General features: G+C 39.2%; 1 protein-coding gene across 1 annotated transcript; it reads right to left on the bottom strand.

Annotated features, from left to right (window-relative positions):
- Positions 1-2,818: 2,818 nt before the first annotated feature.
- On the bottom strand, positions 2,819-3,926 carry LOC134384860 (proline-rich protein 13-like). Its single transcript, XM_063106651.1, has one exon. It carries the CDS (start codon positions 3,869-3,871, stop codon positions 3,449-3,451), a length of 423 nt encoding a protein of 140 aa, XP_062962721.1. The 5' UTR covers positions 3,872-3,926; the 3' UTR covers positions 2,819-3,448.
- Positions 3,927-19,012: the final 15,086 nt, after the last annotated feature.

Genomic DNA, 19,012 nt, shown 5'->3' with positions numbered 1-19,012 from the left:
CTGCACTCACATGTTTATTTTAACTGTATTCACAATAGCCAAGATTTGGAACCAACCTAAATGTTCATCTATGGATGATTGGACAATGAAAATGTGGCAGGGACAGCCAGTTGGCTCAGTCAGGTAGAGTGCAGTGTTATAACACTAAGGTCAAGTGTTTGGATTCCTGTACCAGCCAGCCACCCAAAAAAAAGAAAATGTGGTATATATACACAATAGAACACTACTCAGCAATAAAAAAAGAATGAAATTCTGCCATTTGCAGCAACGTGAATATAGAAAATTACATTAAGTGAAATAAGCCAGACACAGAAAAAGAAATACCACATGTTCTCACTCATATGTGGAAGCTAAAAAAGTTAATCTCATAGAAGTAGAGATTAGAACAGCGGTTACTAGAGACTAATTAGGGGAGGGAAGATGGGGAGAGGTAGTCAATGGATTCAAAATTGTAGAGATATAGAAAGAATAAGATCTAGAGTTCTATAGCAATACAGGGAGACTACCATCAACAACAAATTACTGTATAACTTCAAGTAGCTGGTCAAGATGTCTAGTCAATATTATGTTGAATATTCCCAACACAAAGAGGTGACAAATGTTTGAGGTGATGAATAAGCTAAGTACCCTGATATGATCATTGCACATTGTATAAATGTACCCAAATATCACACTGTACTCCATAAATACATACAATTATCATGGGTCAATTTAGAAAAAATAAATTTAAAAGAAAAAAAAATTTAATTGGGGCCGGTCCCATGGCTCACTCAGGAGAGTATGGTGCTGGTAGTGCTGAGGCCGCGGTTCAGATCCTATATAGGGATGGCTGGTGCGCTCGCTGGCTGAGCGTGGTGCAGACAACACCGTGCTGAGGGTTGCAATCCCCTTACCGGTCAAAATAAAATAAAATAAAATAAAATTTAATTGAGCAAAACTCCAAGGGAATAAGTTACCAAAGAGATTTGGGAAGCTATTTTTAAGTAGTCATATTATAACACAAAACAAAGCTAGCTATCATCAAGTTATTCCATGTTAGCTAGTTTTACACTGTGTACATATTAGGCAGTCATCATGGAAGCAGAATTCTAAAAAGTTAAAGACATAGTGTCTTTGTTTTACTGCTGGACTCAATATACATGAAGTAATGGACACTGCACTTCTGCTTGCACATTTATTCTTAGGGGTTGAACTCATAGTTCTATAGTCTTAAACATCTAGTAAAGATAACATAAACTTATCTGAATAGTAAACACAAATAAAATTAAAATGTTATGCTCATCCTGTACTTAAAGCTGATAACTCAGAAGACAGCTATTTTTATTAAACCAATACACTGAACTAGCCTTATTTACCCAAGCCACATAAACTTAAAAAGCATATGGGTTAGTTTCTATACTTCCAAGAGTTTAAGGAATGCTTAATTTATATAAACATTTATTTTTCTTCAAGCCAATTAAGTAGAGCTCATTTATAAATTAATTTTGTCTGTACCATCTGGAGGTAGAAAAACATCCCATATACATAACTTACATACAAAGACATACATAAACATACAGACAAATGCAAAGATCATATAGTTTCATTTTATAAGTCATGTGCCATGTACAATAATACAAAACTCACTAGTTTATAAAATAATATCTGAATCAGAATTCTATTTCTGGCTGATGAAACAATGTTGTCCACCCAGATGGTTAAAACTTTTTACTAATATTTGTGAAAAACACTTCTAAGATGTTGTATTTGCCAGTTTCCAAATAGTTCCCTTTTTTTCTGATAAATCATTTCCCCTAAATTTGCATTTCCAAAGGGATGGCTCTTAGATAAGACAAGATAGAAGTTTCATCTCAAAGTCACAGAACATAGACTTCATGCTTAAATGCCATCATGGGGGGGCGGGGGAGAAAGGGTGTAAGTAAAGGTCCAGTTAAGACAAGATGGCCAGAAAAAGCACCTTAAGTAAAGGTAAGTCTTGTTATGTAGATTTAATCCAATCCCTTCTTCATTGTAACAGTTTCTAGTGATCAGTCCTCCTCTTCCTGATGCAGAGAGGGAGACACACTTACAGAGATTTCTTTTGTAGAAGTAAATTTTTCTTACAAAACGATCTCAAAATAACCAGCTAGAAATAGTCCTTATGCCACAAAGGCTTATTTTGGAAACTAATTCAGCAAGATAGGCATCTTTCCAAGCCAGCTTGTGTTTTAACCAGATTACTGAGTTTTAAGGCAGAGCCCATTAACAAATAGGGCAGACAGAGTATTTTCTATGCCTGGATTCAGCATGGATAGGACAGCATGTTTTACAAATAGTACTTCTAATCTTTCCTTATCATCAGAAACTGGTTTATCTTTTCTTTGGTTACAAGACTGAGTGACAGACCAGCCAGGTTTTTTTAAGGAAATGCTTTAGGGATGGATTCTAAGAGATTGTTTGCTATTTTCCCAGCCTTTTGTTTTGTTTTTGGTTTTGTTCTTGTTTTTGTTTTTGGTCCATCCTGAATGACTGAGTGGTTGAATTTCTGATGTCTTTCTAAAGTACCTTCCATTTGCCTTCATCCATCCATTTATGGGCTTTGCCAGGTGTCAGTATTATGTGAATAAACTGGTAAATATCAAGGAGTTCTGGATCACATGCTCCAATGAGAATTCTAAATTTCTTACCAAATTTCTGGGGTTTTCCTTTAGGACATGGAAAACTCTCACTATTGCTCTGAGCTCAACATTTTGACCAGGACTGAAGGTAGTTAAAGAAGCAGGCCTGGTTGATCTGAGAGCCTAATTTTTTTTTTTTTTTTTTTTTTTTTTGAGACCAGAAGAAGTAGCTTTATTTGGACTCAAGAGTTGGAGAATGAGAGGAGGACCTGAGATAGGCTATTGAGTAGAGACTAGGTTCCAAAATGGAAATCAAAGTTCTTCAACCAAATTGACTCTACTTCCCAGCAGCCTTAGTTAGTGCAATCAATAAAAGGTGTGCTAGCCGGTGGCTGGTTACTCGGTTAGAGCATGGTGCCAAAAAAAACGCCTGCTGGGAAATGTATTTGCCACTAAATCACCAAAGTGTGCCACCATTACAAAATAGGCACAGGTCTTCATAATTAAATTCCCAAACCACAATTATTACAAAAGGAAGTAAAAAAATCACATCTTACAGATTTTAAACTTCAGCATTTAGCTCAAAATTTCATCATCTTCAAAAAACAGCTCCTTGCTAAGCTCATCATCTATAAGATCTATCCAAGAAGCCATAAGATGGCCTTTGCTAGCCGATGGTAATCCTCTTCCCATTTTCTCTAGCCAGTCAGTACTGAACAGCAGGGTAAGGCTCAGGTGGGAGTGAGGACTGGGGGCACAAGGGCTAATTTCCCTCAGTACAACATGACATCTGGAGCTTTACGGGAAGAGCAGAACTGGTGAGACTTGAGGGAAGGGTCCAGGTCCTGTATTCAGTCAGAGTCACTGCTGGAAGAGGAGGAGGAGGAATGCTTGCCATGCTTGTGGTGTTTGTGCATCTTTTTATGGGCTTTCTTCATTTTCTTCCTCATCTTCTTGTCCATCATCATTCCTGGTGCTACCATGCCAGGAGCCATGGGATTAACAGGAGGCATGCCAGGGGCAGGTGGTGGATGTGGAGGAGGGTAGGGACCTGAGGGTTGGCATCCTGGATACCCTGGCTGTGGCACAGGATGAGGGGGCCCACCTGGGGGAAAAGCTGGATTCCCCTGGGGAGCTCCTGGGGGAGTGGGAAAGGGGCCTGGAGGAAAGGCCGGATTGACAGGTGGTAGATGGGCAGGATTGGGACCTCCAGGGTACCTGACGTTGGGGGGATATGGATTTGGCCCTGGCTGCCCGGTATTAGGATTCCACATGTTCAGGTGTTTTCCCCAGCCTTTCCAGCGTTGGGCTTGATTCGTCCTTCTTCCCAGTCTCTGAGAGCCTAATTTTATAAAGCATTTATCTAGCTTTCTTTTTTGTTTAGGGGGTGAGAGACAACTAATGGAAAAAGTCAATAGATTTAGAGTAGGCAGGGGAGGATAGAAAGAAGATAGGAAAAGAGCAGTCAGAATTAAGTCAGTCAACATACAAATTTTCTTCATCAGTTAGTTGCATAAGCTTTTCATTTGCCTTTTGTAAGGGTTTTTGAGAGGCAATTTTTTATTCACTTAGTCTTTTAGAGGCCTCACGTGAAAATTAAAAATACATTCCATTGTTTCTGAAGCATTTTGGATCTTCTTATTTTCTAATATACTGCATAAGTGAATAATTTCCATTGTGGCCAATGTAACTCTAAGTTACCTTTGTTAAGGTTCACCCATTTCTCTAGAAAAGCATAGGGCCTGGGTCCATAGTTCTTAGATTGGCTAGAGTTCCAGATGGAAGGAGTTCTAGGATTTAGATGGACCCATGATTCCCTGTTTTCTCATAATCTTACCTACTGGGGGCCTCCCTACTCAAACCAGTTCAGTTTCTGTCATGTCCAGACCAAACCCAGATTTAAAATAGTCAAATAAACTCAGAGAACTCTACATAAGTTTTAGAGTGTGTATCCAAGAGAAATCTTCAAATGTGCAGTGAGATGCAATGAGTATAAGGAGCTCAATGAACTACCTATGTCTGTACCCTGGTTGCTCCCAGTGTCATCATGGGCAGGTGGGGGAGACAGGAATTCTCCTTCAAGTCCCACTTCCGACACCAGGACCGTTAAGAAAAACTTTAGACAAAATAAATTTTTAAAAGTTTATTTGAGCAAAGAAAAATTTATAAATTGGGCAGCACTCAAAACCCAAAGTTCAGAGAGCTCCACTGCAGCAGCATGGGCAATAAGCTTTTATAGGCTGAACACAGAAGGAAGACAAAGAAAATATATTTGATTTGTTACAGTGGAAGGACTCTATGACTCTCAGAAGTGGATTAAAAAAAGAAAGAAAGAAAGACCTTAGTTAGAGGGTAGTTGGCAGTTTTTAACTGGTAAAGTTTCTAGTTTCGTTTTATTGTTTATTTTGGGCTTCAATTTGCTTACATAAAAACTTAAATCCCTAGAGCCACCCCAGCCTAATGGCCTCCTAATCTTAAAAACTTTTAACAGAACTTTCAAGAGTTGTTCAAAGCAATCAAGTAAATTTATTATGAGAAAATGGGGGCTCACCACATAGTTTGCAGAACCTAACCACTGTAAGATGTCATAGAAATAATTCCTATCCTGTGTTAGAGTTTAGCCTAAAACACACAAATGCACACACACACACAGCCCTCCCAATAAAGTCTCTTCCTGGCTTAGCTTCTTACCAGCTGTGTGACCTTAAACAAATTTCTTAACCTCTCTAAGCCTCAGTTTCCTTGCCTATAAGAAAATAATGGAGCCTATGTCATAGAATGGTTGTGAGAACTAAACCAGGTAACACATGTACAGCATCTAATGCTTGGCACATGTGCTGTGTTCAGTAGATGTTAGCTTACACCAACTCTGAGATTAATGATCTGACGTTCCCAATAAATGTTGGACAGACAAATAATGCACAGTGAGAAAGATAATAGACTCTCAAGCCAGAATGCCTGGATTTCAAGCCAAGCTCTGCCACTTAAATAATGTAACCTCTCTGTTTTTTCCATTTCCTCATCTGTAAAATGGATATCATAATAGTTTGTACTTCATAGGCTTGTTCTAAGGACTAAATGACTTAATATACATAAAGTGCTTAGAAGAGTGCCTAGTACATGTAAGCACTATACTTGCATAAAGCGGTTTGACTCACTGTATTAGGAACCTTTGGTGAAAAGTAAAAGAAACCAACTCAAGCTGGATTAAGCCAAAAGAGGGCATTTACTGCAAGAATGCAGAGGGCTCTCTTAGAAGACAATAGCAGGAATGAGGTCAGTCTTCAGCAAGTGACTGGAACCAGGACCTGGACAGCCCCTGGCATCTCATACTCCATTTCCTTCCTCTGCTTCTTGTTATACCCCTGCTTCTCTTCCAGCTGATTTTTTTTTTTTTTTTTTTTTTTTTTTTTTTTTTTTTTTGCCTCTCAGCCTTGTGGGAGGGGAGTGGACAGGGGGCATGGAGGACTGAAGGGTAGAAGATGGTCAACCCTCAGCAACTGTTACCAAACTTGGGTTGGCTCACCTGACACACAACCAAGCCAAAACACCAGCACCAGTTTGCAGTGATGGAAAACAGGCATTTATTGCATAGAGCCAGCAATGGAGGATGGTCAGCAAATGCTGAAAGACCCAAATTCCCTAATTGCTTACAAGCAAGGATTTTTAAAGGAAAAATTCATGGTTTGGGATCCAAGCTATGTGAGTTGCCCATGGATGTTTCTGATTGATTGGATCTCAGGAGACAAAGGGACAGCTCCAGTTCTCTGATCATCAGTCTTCTGGCTCCAATTAGTCTCTGGGTGCTTCCAGTCAGCATTTGGTCAACATTTACCATCTGGTGGGGCATCACTCCTTGTAAAAATAGCTCAGGGATACATGTCAAGATACTGTCTTTGTTTCTTAAAGCCTGTGACTCTGATTTATGTCTCTCTTTATTGCTTAAGTTATATCCCCCACTTGCTCAGCTGCTTTTTGTACTCACTTCCTTAATTGCTAGTTGTTGAGCTCAGTTCCTTAATTGCTAGTTGCTGAGCTCAGTTCCCTGTGTTATTCTGTGTTAAGTATGGAGGGAGGGTAATGCCTACCAACAAAGAATGGTCATGCAGTAACTCTGGGGCTTGTGGAGATGGGACGGAGAATCCAATTTTATTCTGCTTCATGTCAGAAATAATCTAGAAATAGGAGGGCAATAATGAATATAACATCATCCTTGAGTTGTTACTCCCAGGTGTTCTTCCCTCTGAGATAGAGATATAGGAATCCTGATGATTTTTTTAAAAAAAATTTTTTTTAAAGGGAAGGAGCAGGAAGGGGAGAAGAAAATAGCTTTTATTTCCATAGTCAGCTTCCAGCATTTCCAAAGGGGATAGCTGAATATGATAAGGTTGCACTGAAGGAAACTCTACTCTGCCTTTCCTCATGCTCAGGAATTAAAGGTTTGAAATGGCCAAGCCATTTTCAACTTTCAAGCACCCTGGATTCACATATCTCTTTTCATCTCAGTATCCTACTGCCAGCCCTTGTAACAGTTCCCTCGAATCTCTTCCATGCTGCCTCTGGACCCATTTACTGGATTCCTCTCTGGCTTTGGTCTCCAATTCACCTACATATATCCAGCTTGGGAGGAAAGGATAATAACTGAAAATATATCTGCTGATTACAGAGCACTTCACAAAGATCATCTCATTGGGTTCTTGCTACAGTAAATCATTGAGGAATTGTTCAATGAGAGCATTGCCCATATTTTGTTACACTTATAACTCCTTTACTCTTCCCAGTAAAAGCTCAATTCCCTTCCCAGAGGTCCCATGAGAAGTCCAGTTTGTTTTGGGCCATGCCAAAGCTCTGCTCTTTGGGAACCACCACCATCTCCTCCAGAGGTTAGAGTTTGTGACCAACATGATGGCTGACATTCCAGCCAAAATGTCCATCCAGTGGCTACAGATATAGGGATGAGTCTTACTCTCCAGGACCCAGACCCAGACACACAATCAGCTTCTCCATGGATGAAGCCTTCTAGTCACCGAAATCATCATTCCATCCTCAGTGCTCACCACATTGCACACAGATCCATTCCAGGGCTGGTATACTGTATTCACTATGTGTCCCTGTCTCTCTCCATGTGGGAGGCAATAGGGTTTTCTTTAGCTCAGGATCCCCAGCAACTGTGCCTGGCAGAGTCAGTGCCTAGTGAGCATGTATTGAACCATACTGCACTGAGCTGAAATGAGAGGTGTTAAAACACGAGATGTAATTTACAAGTCATATATTTTTAGTTCTCATGCATCTCCTTTATTTTCAGTTCTTGTGCGTCTCCTTTAGAGCTTTTAGGAGAGAAAAAAAATGGCTTGCCTCCATCCTTCTAAGTTCTTTGGCTGAGTTACAAATTAAATTGATGTAAGACCGATTAACAGGAAAAAAAACATATTTAATTATGTATGTATGCACAGGAGTCCCACAAAATATAAGACTCAGTAAGCTCAAAATATGAGGTTACATAGCATCTTGGGTTACATAAAGGAATAGGGACTTGAGGCTTGGCGGTAGGGAGCTAGGGGGAGACAAGCTATGGGAGAGTGAGGCAGGTAATGTATGGTGAACAAAGTTATCTTGTTATGCAGATAAAAGTCTCTGGGGTAATAAAAGTTGTCTGAGCATAGCCCTCTTCCTGATAGACTCTTTTACTAATGTAGATTTCCTTTATAGATGTAAATTTCTTTTCCAAAAGGGCACCTTTTCAGAGCTACTTCTGTGTCTGCAGTTTCTCAAAATAACCTGCTCAAAAGATACCAAAGAAGTATATTTTGGGGTGGCATATCTGATCTCCTACAGTCATATTGTGGGATGGCACATCCTGAGCCCCAACAAGCTCAATGCAGCTTGCTAAAAGAGATTTCTTTTGCTAAACAGGGCTACTGGATCCTTTGTTCAGTTCTTCTTCCATTCAGGTGCCCCTTGCTGGCACAGAGTCATTGTTCAATAATTGTGTAATGTACTGGAGAGCAAAGTGCCTGCAACGACACAGCAAGAGAGGATCAAGAACTAAGACTGTCCACATTAACGTTACTTTATTGTTCCGGGATATTCTTTCCTAGGTAGATAAAGTTGCAAATTACTTTATTGTTTGCTCTGAGAGCTTCCTAAAAATCCATGCATCTGAATAATGGATCACTCAAATAGCCCCTTTCTCAGGCAACTAGGCAAACTGCTTGCTTATTAAACTGTTTACCAAGACCTGCTTCAAAACCCTTACGTCCCTGTATCCACCAATCCTAAACTGTTATATCATGAACTTTTCCCAGTCCCAATCAGTTATCATCACTGAAACATGCACCTTAAACCTGACTCCAAATCATAAATACCCACCCTTGACTTTTCTCTTCTGAGACATTACTAAGATGTACTCCTGTCAAGATGTACTCCTTTACCGTAATAAGTAATAAACTCTGCTTTGCTTTATCAACAGATTATGCCGGTGGTCTTCTGTGGGGGGAGGGGGTTGAAAGTATACATACTATGTTTTATTGAACTGAACTCTGTCTCAGTCCTGGCCCTGAAGCTCTCCTAACTTTAGGATCAAAAAGCCTCAATCCTGTGTGAGGTTCACACCAATTATGGTGTGTCCAAAGACCACTGGACAATGAATTGGCAAATAAATAATATTTTTCCCAGTAACACAGCTCAGACTTTGTGGTGGATTTGGGATAAATTATAAAGATTGCATTTTTAACAGATTCAAATTGTCACAAGAGAGAGGGACAGCTGTCTCTAGAGGAGACCATTATGGTTGTAACCAAGATACTCCAAGATGTTGTAACTCTTGCCTAGACCAGAGTAGCCCAACAAGAAGATAGGTATCCATCTCTGTGCTAGGACTTAAGGGCCTACAAGTGGAGGCATCATAAATCACCTCTGAGTTCCTCAAATCCCATAATTGAAATCTCATTCCTTTTCATTTTCAAGACTTTGTATTTTAAGTAGAGTTATGGTCTTGTCACCATTTCAGCTAGCGATATTCTGTGAAAATCTGTAGTAGAGATTAGTTGCAATGCAGTTTAGAGCAAAGACCTACTTTGGGACAGAGAAACATTATCCCAAGAGCAAGAGAGGAAGCCTTGGTTGCAAAATGCCAAGCACTTGAATGTTCCTTTGTTAAGTTTCTTGATGTGGAGCACACTCATTACAGTAGAATGAGTAAAAAAATGACCCAACTTTGCCACCCTTCTCTGTGTCCATGCCCCTTGCAGTGTGAATTTGCAGCTCCTCCCTTCAAGAGGTGGAGTCCGAGAAAGTTTTCTTGAGGAACTCAATGAGGTTAATAGTTCTCACCTGGCACAATAAAACTCTATTTGTGGCCATTTGGAAATCTGAGTGTATTTTTGGTTGTCTCAGTAACACGGGGGCACTACTGAGCAAGGATGCTATACAACCTTCAAGATATAGACAGTTCCATGCAAAACAATGTTGCCCTACTCAAAATGCCAGCATTGCCCATTGAGAAACAATGTGTTATACAAATCTTTGGAAGTAAGGTTGGCTTCTGCCTTGGGTTGAATGCCCCCCCAAAACTTAATCCCCACTGTGACTGCTGAGGGTGGGAAATCCTGTTATGGTCATTGAAAGATAGGGCCTTGAAGAGGTGATTAGATTGTAGGACCATACCATAGTGAATGGATTAAAAATGGTGGTCAGAGATGTGGTTCTGAGGGCCAAAAACGAAGAGCACATGAGAGGTTAGTTTCTCTCTGCTTCCACCATCTTGCAATGTGAGAACCCTGGGTCACTGTTGACACCACCAGATGTGTTCCTTGGCCTCTGAATCTATAAACAGTGAATTCCATTTTCTTACAAATCATGCATATTTTATTACAAGGAACAGAAATGGACTAATACAGCTTCCTTAGTTTTTCAGTCATGGGCTTTCATCATGAGACCCATAATGTGTGTGTTTTTGCCTGTCTGCTTTGTTCATTCTTTTTCATGTGGCTTATATACTGAGCATCTACAAAAACTTAATTCTTACCCATAATGAGCATACAAAGTGCTAGAACTTGGGGGTGCCAGTTTCTCACCACCCGCTCCTCTGAGTTCTAACCTAGAGGAGTATAAATACAGTAAAACAGATAACCAGATAGAGATTGAAGTATTGATAATGTTGGGTGTATCAATCAGGTTTAATAAGAAAAGCAGACACACTATGATAAGCTAGATAATCAATAGATAAATAGATAGATTGATAGAGAGGTGTTACAGGGATTTGACCTTCTGCAATTGTGGGAGCTGGTTAAGCAGTCTCTGTAAGGTTGTTGTCTTCATGTCTGATGCTGGAGCTTGAAAACCACAGGGCAGGCAGATGGGAAGGAAAGGTGGACGCACAGTGAAGAACAAGAACAAGCTAGAACCTATAAGCTTGAGCCAGAGCCCATGGAGATAGACTGAAACCACTGTCAGTTCTTATTGCTCTGATATTGATGGTATGAGTGTCCTACGGAAGCTGGGGCCCTTCCTCATTGGAACTAAACAAGCACACCTGGCCCAGGACACAAGGAAGCTGAAGGAGGAGCCAGGTAGGCTGAGCAATGCAGGTCCAGCCACTGCCTCACTTCAATGAGATGAGCCAATGGATAAGCCAGAACATGTGTGAGCTACAAAATAGCGGCCACTTCACTTCTGCCCATCCAAATCTCTCTTGGGGCCCACCCTAAGTGGAAACATACACAAAAGAAATTCTGGGAGATATAGTTCATACTAGCCAAATTCATACATAACAAAGCCACCACATTGAACTGGAGAATGCGGCTTAGACCTGAAGCCAAAATAAGGCTCTTGTCTCAACTCAGACCTTGGGGCAGGCCTGCGGCAGCTGATCTGAGCTGGAGACCAACAATAGGGGAGCACAGCCTCCTTACATACTGGGGGATGGCAAAGTGGACAGCCCAGGGACAGGGGTTCAGGCCATCTCACCAATGTGGTAGCACCCAGAGGCAGGATTGTCACAATGCAAATGAAGTTTAAGTATCAGAGCCTTGACTTGCAAGGACTCTTCCAAGGCCTTAGGAGCACACTATCAATTTTGTAGTCATAGTTTTTGACTTCCAAAAATTGTTAAGCTTCAGACACCACACAACCTGGGTCTCTCCCTCAATCAGCACTCTACTGATCCTGGTCCAGTGCACGTCTGACTGTTGCAGACCTTCTTATAAGATATACTATTACTCCTCCCACAGGGCAAATAAGTGAAGGGTGGAGAGGGGGCAGAATTTTTCTCCCCAAAACTTCTGCTGTGGGAAAGACATATTGCCTAGTGTATCTTGAAGGGCTGATAATGGAATACCAGCCAGCTGCTAACCAAACTCATTTCCTCTTCTTCATGGGCACAGACCTAGACATTTCCCACCCTCTCGCATGGCCTGTGACAGATTTCCAATGGACTATGAGAGGAAGTGGGACACACCATTTCCAGCTTTGGCTGATAAGAACCATCCATATACAATTGTCCATGTACTTTCCCCTTTCAGCTGACAGAACAGAGAGATGATATCCACCATGACCACTACCACCAAGGGAAACTTGAAAGCCTATCTTAAAAATGGTAGAGCCATAAAACGGCTTCTGTCAACCAGAAGCCACATCGTAATGTCGCATAAGTGAAAACTAAAGTCTCACTGTGTAAAGCCATTGAGATCCACGTTTTTATCTATTGCAGCAGCTAGGGTCCTTAACAAAGACACAAATCTATAACATGTAGCAGAGAAAATTAGATTCATTTAAAATGGGCCATTTTTAAAATTGGAAATAGGGGTCATATGAACAATGTGGTAAAAAATGTTAAAGAGGGAAAGATCTGTTTTGTCATCAAAGAGAGCTCCCTGGGGTGGCGGATGGTGTGCTGGACCTTAATAGTTAGATGGGGTTTTGACAAGAAAATATTAAGGGAGATGGCTCCACATGGAGAGCACAGTAAGAGCTAAAACTAAGATGTGAAAAGAATCATAGTGGATTGGTTGGAGCATAAGGTTATGTAAAAGAACAATTGGAGATTAAACTGGAATGGAATGTGGAGTTCGATTTTGGAGGGTTTTAAATGACAATTGAAGGAATTTGGCCTCTATATTCACATTGCCCATGGTGGGTCATTGAAGGTTTTTGAGTACAAGGGTGATGCAATCTAAATGGGACTGTAGGAAGATGGTGCTGACAGCAGTTGAAGGATGGCCTGGAAGGCAGAGAGGGCACACCATAGCCACAATCCAGGAATGTGGTGAGAAGCATCTGAATGAGAGCAGCGTTGCAGGACAATTCTCCATGGGTCTCTCACATCTTAGTTTTCCAGGTAATGTGAAAATGTGTGTAAACTCCAAAGCACAAAAAATATTAGTGATTATTTTTATTGCTATTAATGCTATTAAATGAAAAGGAAGAGGACGATTCCAATAAGCCAATGTTGGCTGCTTAATCAAGCAACCTGCAAAAACGTTGAAGGTGGAGGCAAAAGATTTAACTGATGACTATAGCAGGACATGGGACTTATTTGTGATTGTGAATTTTTTTTAATTCTGCCGTTCTCCCCATTAGTATGAAAAACTCAGAGTCAAACACATCAGAACCAATGGGAAACATTTTATGAGAGGTTGGAGAGAAACACAGAAAGAGATATGCTGAGAATTATTGAAAAGATTCTTCCATAAATAATGGTAAGTATATCTTTAGTGATCATAAAATTTTATTTACGGTGCACTTTCTATGTTGCTTACTTCTCCTAACTTCACTCATCCTCTACTCTTCACTTTTTAGATCCTCAACCTTTGATATCCTGCAGCTTTGCTGAAATAATAACTGATAGCTCTCAGCCAGGATTGAGAGGAACAGCTCTGAAGACCTAAGACTAGCATATTATAGGAGGCTTCAGGCTTTTTATACGATTTTCCATGTCTATAGAGGATAAATTGGAGTAAGGGAGGATGGAATTTGTATTTTCTTTTGTATTTGAATAAAAACAAGAATGGAAGCATCACCCTACAGGGACACAGAACTGGGGAGATGCTTTTCTATCCTGGTAACTTTTAAGTGCATTACACTGAAATATTTATGCTTGCTGCATTGCAAGTGCTTGGAATCATACAAATGCTAATCTCATAGCATTATTAATTTATAGGACACCTATGGCCCTATATCTCCAAGAATTGCAGGGAGTCTTTAAACAAGAAACAACTTTTTTAAAAGTTTTTTTTTAAAAAAAAAAAAAGCAAGATAAAAATAATGACGTCAGCTGGAATAGATACTCAAAAAGGACAGAAACATGACATCTAAATAGAGGAGAGAGAGTTCAGTTCAGCTCAGAAACGCTCATTGAGCCTTTACTGTGTAATCGGTATTTGTTTTAGTTGCTAGAAATACAAAGATGAAGGAGAAATAGCCCCTGCCTTTGGGGAAGTTCTTCCAGTGAAGGAGAAAAATGCCTTAAAAAATAAAACTGAAGGAATTATAAAAACCAGAACCATTAAAATCTACATTGTCAATAAAGGAGTGAACTTGGAAAAATCTCAACTTCCCAAGTTTGTGGGAAAACCCACCAACTGGCACAGGAAGAATTATGTGAAAGATTCTTTATCTTTGCCTGGGTTCTGGAAGGGAGAAAAATTCTCCTTCCTTTAATAGTTTAAAAACTGCAACTGAGATATTGAATTTAGGGTTGATTAGTTAAAATCTTGGACTAGAGACTTTGGATTTAGAGTTGGTTCAAAATTCGGGGACATGTTGTTTATAGACAACATAATCTTATACATAAAGTAACTTAAAAACTCCACCAAAAAAATCTTAGAACTGATAAATTAATTAATTTATCAGTTCAGTTGCAGATACAAAATCAACATACAAAAATCAGTAATGTTTCTATATACCAATAACAAATTAGCAGAAAAAGAAATCAAGAAATCAATCCCATTTACAACAGCTACCAAAAAAATAAAACAGTTTGGAATAAATTGAACCAAGGAGGTGAAAGTTCTCTAAGATGAAAACTACAAAACAATGATGATGAAAGAAAGTAAAGAGGACACCAAAAAAATGGAAAGACATTCCACACACATGAATTGGAAGAATTAATGTTGCAAAAATGACCAAAGTGATCTACAGATTCAGTGCAATCCTTATCAAAATATCAATGACATTTTTCACAGAAATAAAAAAAAACATTCTAAAATTTGAATGGACCTACAAAAGACCCTGAATAGCCAAAGCAATTCTGAGCAAAAACCACAAAGTTGGAGGCATGACACTACCTGAGTTCAAAATATACTATATAACTGTAGTAATCAAAACAGCATGGCACTGGCATAAAAACAGATGCATGGACCAATGGAACAGAATAGAGAACCCGGAAATGAATCCGCATATCTATAGCCAACTGATCTTTGACAAAGGCACCAAAAACATACATTGGAGAAGGGGTAGCCTCTTCAATAGATGGTGCTGGGAAAACTGGAGACCCATGTATAGAAGAATGACACTAAACCTGTACCTCTTGCTATTTATCAAAATCAAATCAAAATGGATCAAAGACTTAAATATAAGACCTGAAACTATAAAACTGCTAGAAGAAAACATAGAGGGTTTGAGCAAAAATTTTATGGAGAAGATATCTAAAGCACAGGCAACAAAAGCAAAAATAGACAAATTGGATCACATCTAATTAAAAAGCCTCTGCACAGCAAAAGAAACAATCAACAGAGCAAAGAGGCAACCAGCAGAATGGGAGAAAATATTTGCATATGACAAGGGATTAATATCCAGAATATACAAAGAACTTAACTGCAAAAATAATAATAATAATAATCCAATTTTATAATGATCCAATGACTTCAATAGACATTTCTCAAAAGAAGACATACAAATGGCCCACAGGTATATGAAAAACTGCTCAACATCACTAATAAACAGGAAAACGCAAATCAAAACCACAGTGAGATATCATCTCATACCTGTTAGAATGGCTATTATCAAAAAGACAAAAAGTAATAAATGCTGTCAAGGATGTGGAGAAAGGGGAACTCTTACACTGTTGGTGGAAATGTAAATTAGTACAGCCATTATGGAAAACTGTATGGAGATTCCTCAAAAACTAAAAATACCACTGCTGATTATTTATCCAAAGGAAAGGTCATTAGCATACCAAAGAAATATCTGCATCCCCTGTGTTTATTGCAGCACTATTCACAATAGCCAAGATATAGAATCAACCTAGGTGTCCATCTGCAGATGAACGGTTAAAGAAAATGTGGTATATATACACAATGGAATACTACTCAGCCATAAAAAAGAATGAAATCCTGTCATTTGCAGCAACATGGACGAGATTGGAAGACATTATGTTAAGTGAAATAAGTCAGATACAGAAAGATAAACACCACACGTTCTCACTCATATGTGGGAGCTAATAAAATAAATAAATAAAAGTTGAACTTTTAGGTGTAGAGAGTAGAATTGTGGTTTCTAGAGGCTGGGCAGTGGGGAGGGAGAGATAGTGAGAGATTGATTAATGGACACAAAATTTCAGCTAAACAAGAAAAATAAGTTCCAGTAGTGTATACAATAGTGCTAGGCATCTACAATTAACAATAATTTACTGTATGTTCTTAAATGGCTAGAAGAGAGGAGCTCAAGTGTTATCACAAAGAAATGATAAATTTTAGTGATGATGAATTTGCTAACTACCCTGATTTGATCATTACACATTGTATATATGTATAAAAATACAACTTCCTACCACATAAATATGTACAATCGATATGTTTCATTAAAAAATAAAATCCTTTAAAAAATTAGGGGACAAGAGAACCCCATAAAAACATTAAAATTGATCCTGGGCTTGTGGGGCAGATTGGTTTTTTTTTTTTTTTCAAAAATGGCCACAAGAACATTCCCCATGCCACATGCTCTTCTTACAAGGTAACTTTGACACACCTACTATAAAAAGGTAGAGTCCACATTTCCTCCCCCTTGAATCTGGGTGGGCTGTGACCATGACAGAAGTGATACTGTGATTTCCAAGACTAGGTGATAAAAGGCAAGACAGCTCTTTTCTATTCTCTTCCTGATGCCCCATCTTAGAACCCAGTTCCCATGCCACGAGCCCAAGCAGTCACTTGAAGAGGACACATGTGGCCATTCTAGCCAACAGTTCCAGCTGAGGTCCCAGATGACATTCAACATCAACCACCAGAGATGTGAGTGTTCACCGGACATGAAGAAGCCTTCAGATGATTCAGCCCCCAGCCTTTGGTTCTTCTCAGTTGATGTCGCAGGTACCATAGAGCAGAGACCAACCATCCCTACTATGCTGACTTTGAATTCCTGCCCAACAGAATCCATGAGCTAATTAAATGGTGGTTGTTTTGTGCCACTAAGCTTGAGGTGGTTAGTTATGCAGCAATAGTAACTGGAACAGCTGGTGATAAAGTCAGGGATACAGAATAGAAGCAAATGTAAACATTTTTGAAAGGACACTCCCACGACTCAAACCACAGAGAATCACAGAAGCAAAAAGAGAGGAGAAAGGGAGAGAGAGAGAGTGTGTCCCCAATAAAGATGAGCTACTGATCAAAAGTACCAACATACAAGTAAGAAATCAATCATAAGTGCAAGTCAGCAGGCACAACGAGCTGCAGAATTAGACCCCAATAACTTGGTATAATAGTACAATACTCAGGAAAAGCACATAAAATAAGTATATGTAAAGTAATTTAAACAATTTATTTTGAAATAACAAGCCATTGTAAATCTTATAAATAGATTTAGTTGTTGCAAATAACTCAAAACATAAAATAACTGACATAAGATAGAAGATTATTTTGTCTTCGGTAAACAAAGCCCAGAAGCAAGAGATCTAATGGCTCAGAGAAGATGGGGAACTCAAACTCCTTCTATCTTGCTACTCAAACATTCTCACGTTGTGTATGCAACCTCATGGTTCAAAATGACTGCTCAAGCTCCAGCTATTACATCTGCATTCCAGCAAACAAGTGAAGGGAAGAGTTAAGAAGTTCTCACCCCTCCCTTTGAGAACACTTCCTGGATGTCACACATGAAAATTTGCTTACCTGTACCAAATTGGATAGTGTCCTCCCAAAATTTGTATCCACCCAGATCCTTAGAACATGATTATTTTGGAAATAGTGTCTTTGCATATGTAATTAGTTGAAATTAGATTGTACTGGATTAGGGTGGGCCCCAATCAAAAGACTGGTATCCTTAGAGAAACCATGTGATGGTGGAGGCAGAGAGCAGAGTACTGCATGTACAAATCGAGGAATGCCAAAATGGCTGCAAATACCATAAGCTAGGAAAAGGCATGGAAGGATCCACCCCTAGAGCCTCCGGAAAGAGCATGGCCCTGCCAACACCTTGATTTGGGACTTCTGGCCTCTAGACCTGTGAAAAAATCAATTTCTGTTGTTTTAAACCACCCTGTTTGTGGTGTTTTGTGACAGCAGCCTAGGAAACTAATACACACCCTATTGGCCAGAATTTAGTTAACATGAGCACACACACCTGCAGGAAAGGCTGGGAGGTGTCTTGATTCTAGGCTGCCAGAAATTACATAATATTTATATTAATTAACTACCAACTTTTTCTAGCTATATACTCTATCTCCTCTTCATACAATAATGTCTGTAATATTTTCTGTAGAGAAACTAGAATAATAATACAGTCTTTTCTCTAACATGACTAATCAAAATTTGGTGTGGTGACTTTTTTTGTGTGTATTAGTAATTTAGAACAGTTTCTTTTCACTTCCCAACTAGTTATTGGTAATTTCATATAAATTTCTAGAACTGTCAAATTTTGGAAAACTTGTATCAAGTATCTTTTATATCTGAGCCATTACACATGTATTTCCTATTTATGGTACTGCTGCAGGTTTGTGCCTTACAAACACAGATATTCTGATACATTCTATTTCGACAACTCTCAAAAAAGAAATAAAAAGAGAAATAAAGTGTGGTGCATCTATGGTTATATTTGCTGCTTTATTGAATATATTCCTGGCAGGAGATAATTTCCTTTTTAACTAAGTGTCAATGATCACTGAGTTCTCTGCTTACAGATGTATGCATCTGATGACTGGATCAAGTAAAATTCCTGACAGCAGCTTCTGAGTCTGTACATTTCGGTCTTACTTCTCTTTCATTACCCAGATTCTTCTGGTGCCATGTGCCCTAGGACGTGTTTATATCACAGTGCAACCTCTGGCACTTTATTTTCATGTCACGAGCAGTAGGAGTATCCCTGGAAGACATTTCTGCAGTTAGAGAGCCAGCAATAACATGGAAATGATAGAGAACTTTTCTGAATGTTTTAAACATTTAACCAATAGAAATATTCCCTAAAGGAAAATAAAAAAAACTTCTTAA

Source organism: Cynocephalus volans, chromosome 8 (assembly GCF_027409185.1).
Source record: "Cynocephalus volans isolate mCynVol1 chromosome 8, mCynVol1.pri, whole genome shotgun sequence".
Lineage (NCBI taxonomy): Eukaryota > Metazoa > Chordata > Mammalia > Dermoptera > Cynocephalidae > Cynocephalus > Cynocephalus volans.
This window is presented reverse-complemented; position numbering and strand designations above follow the sequence as displayed.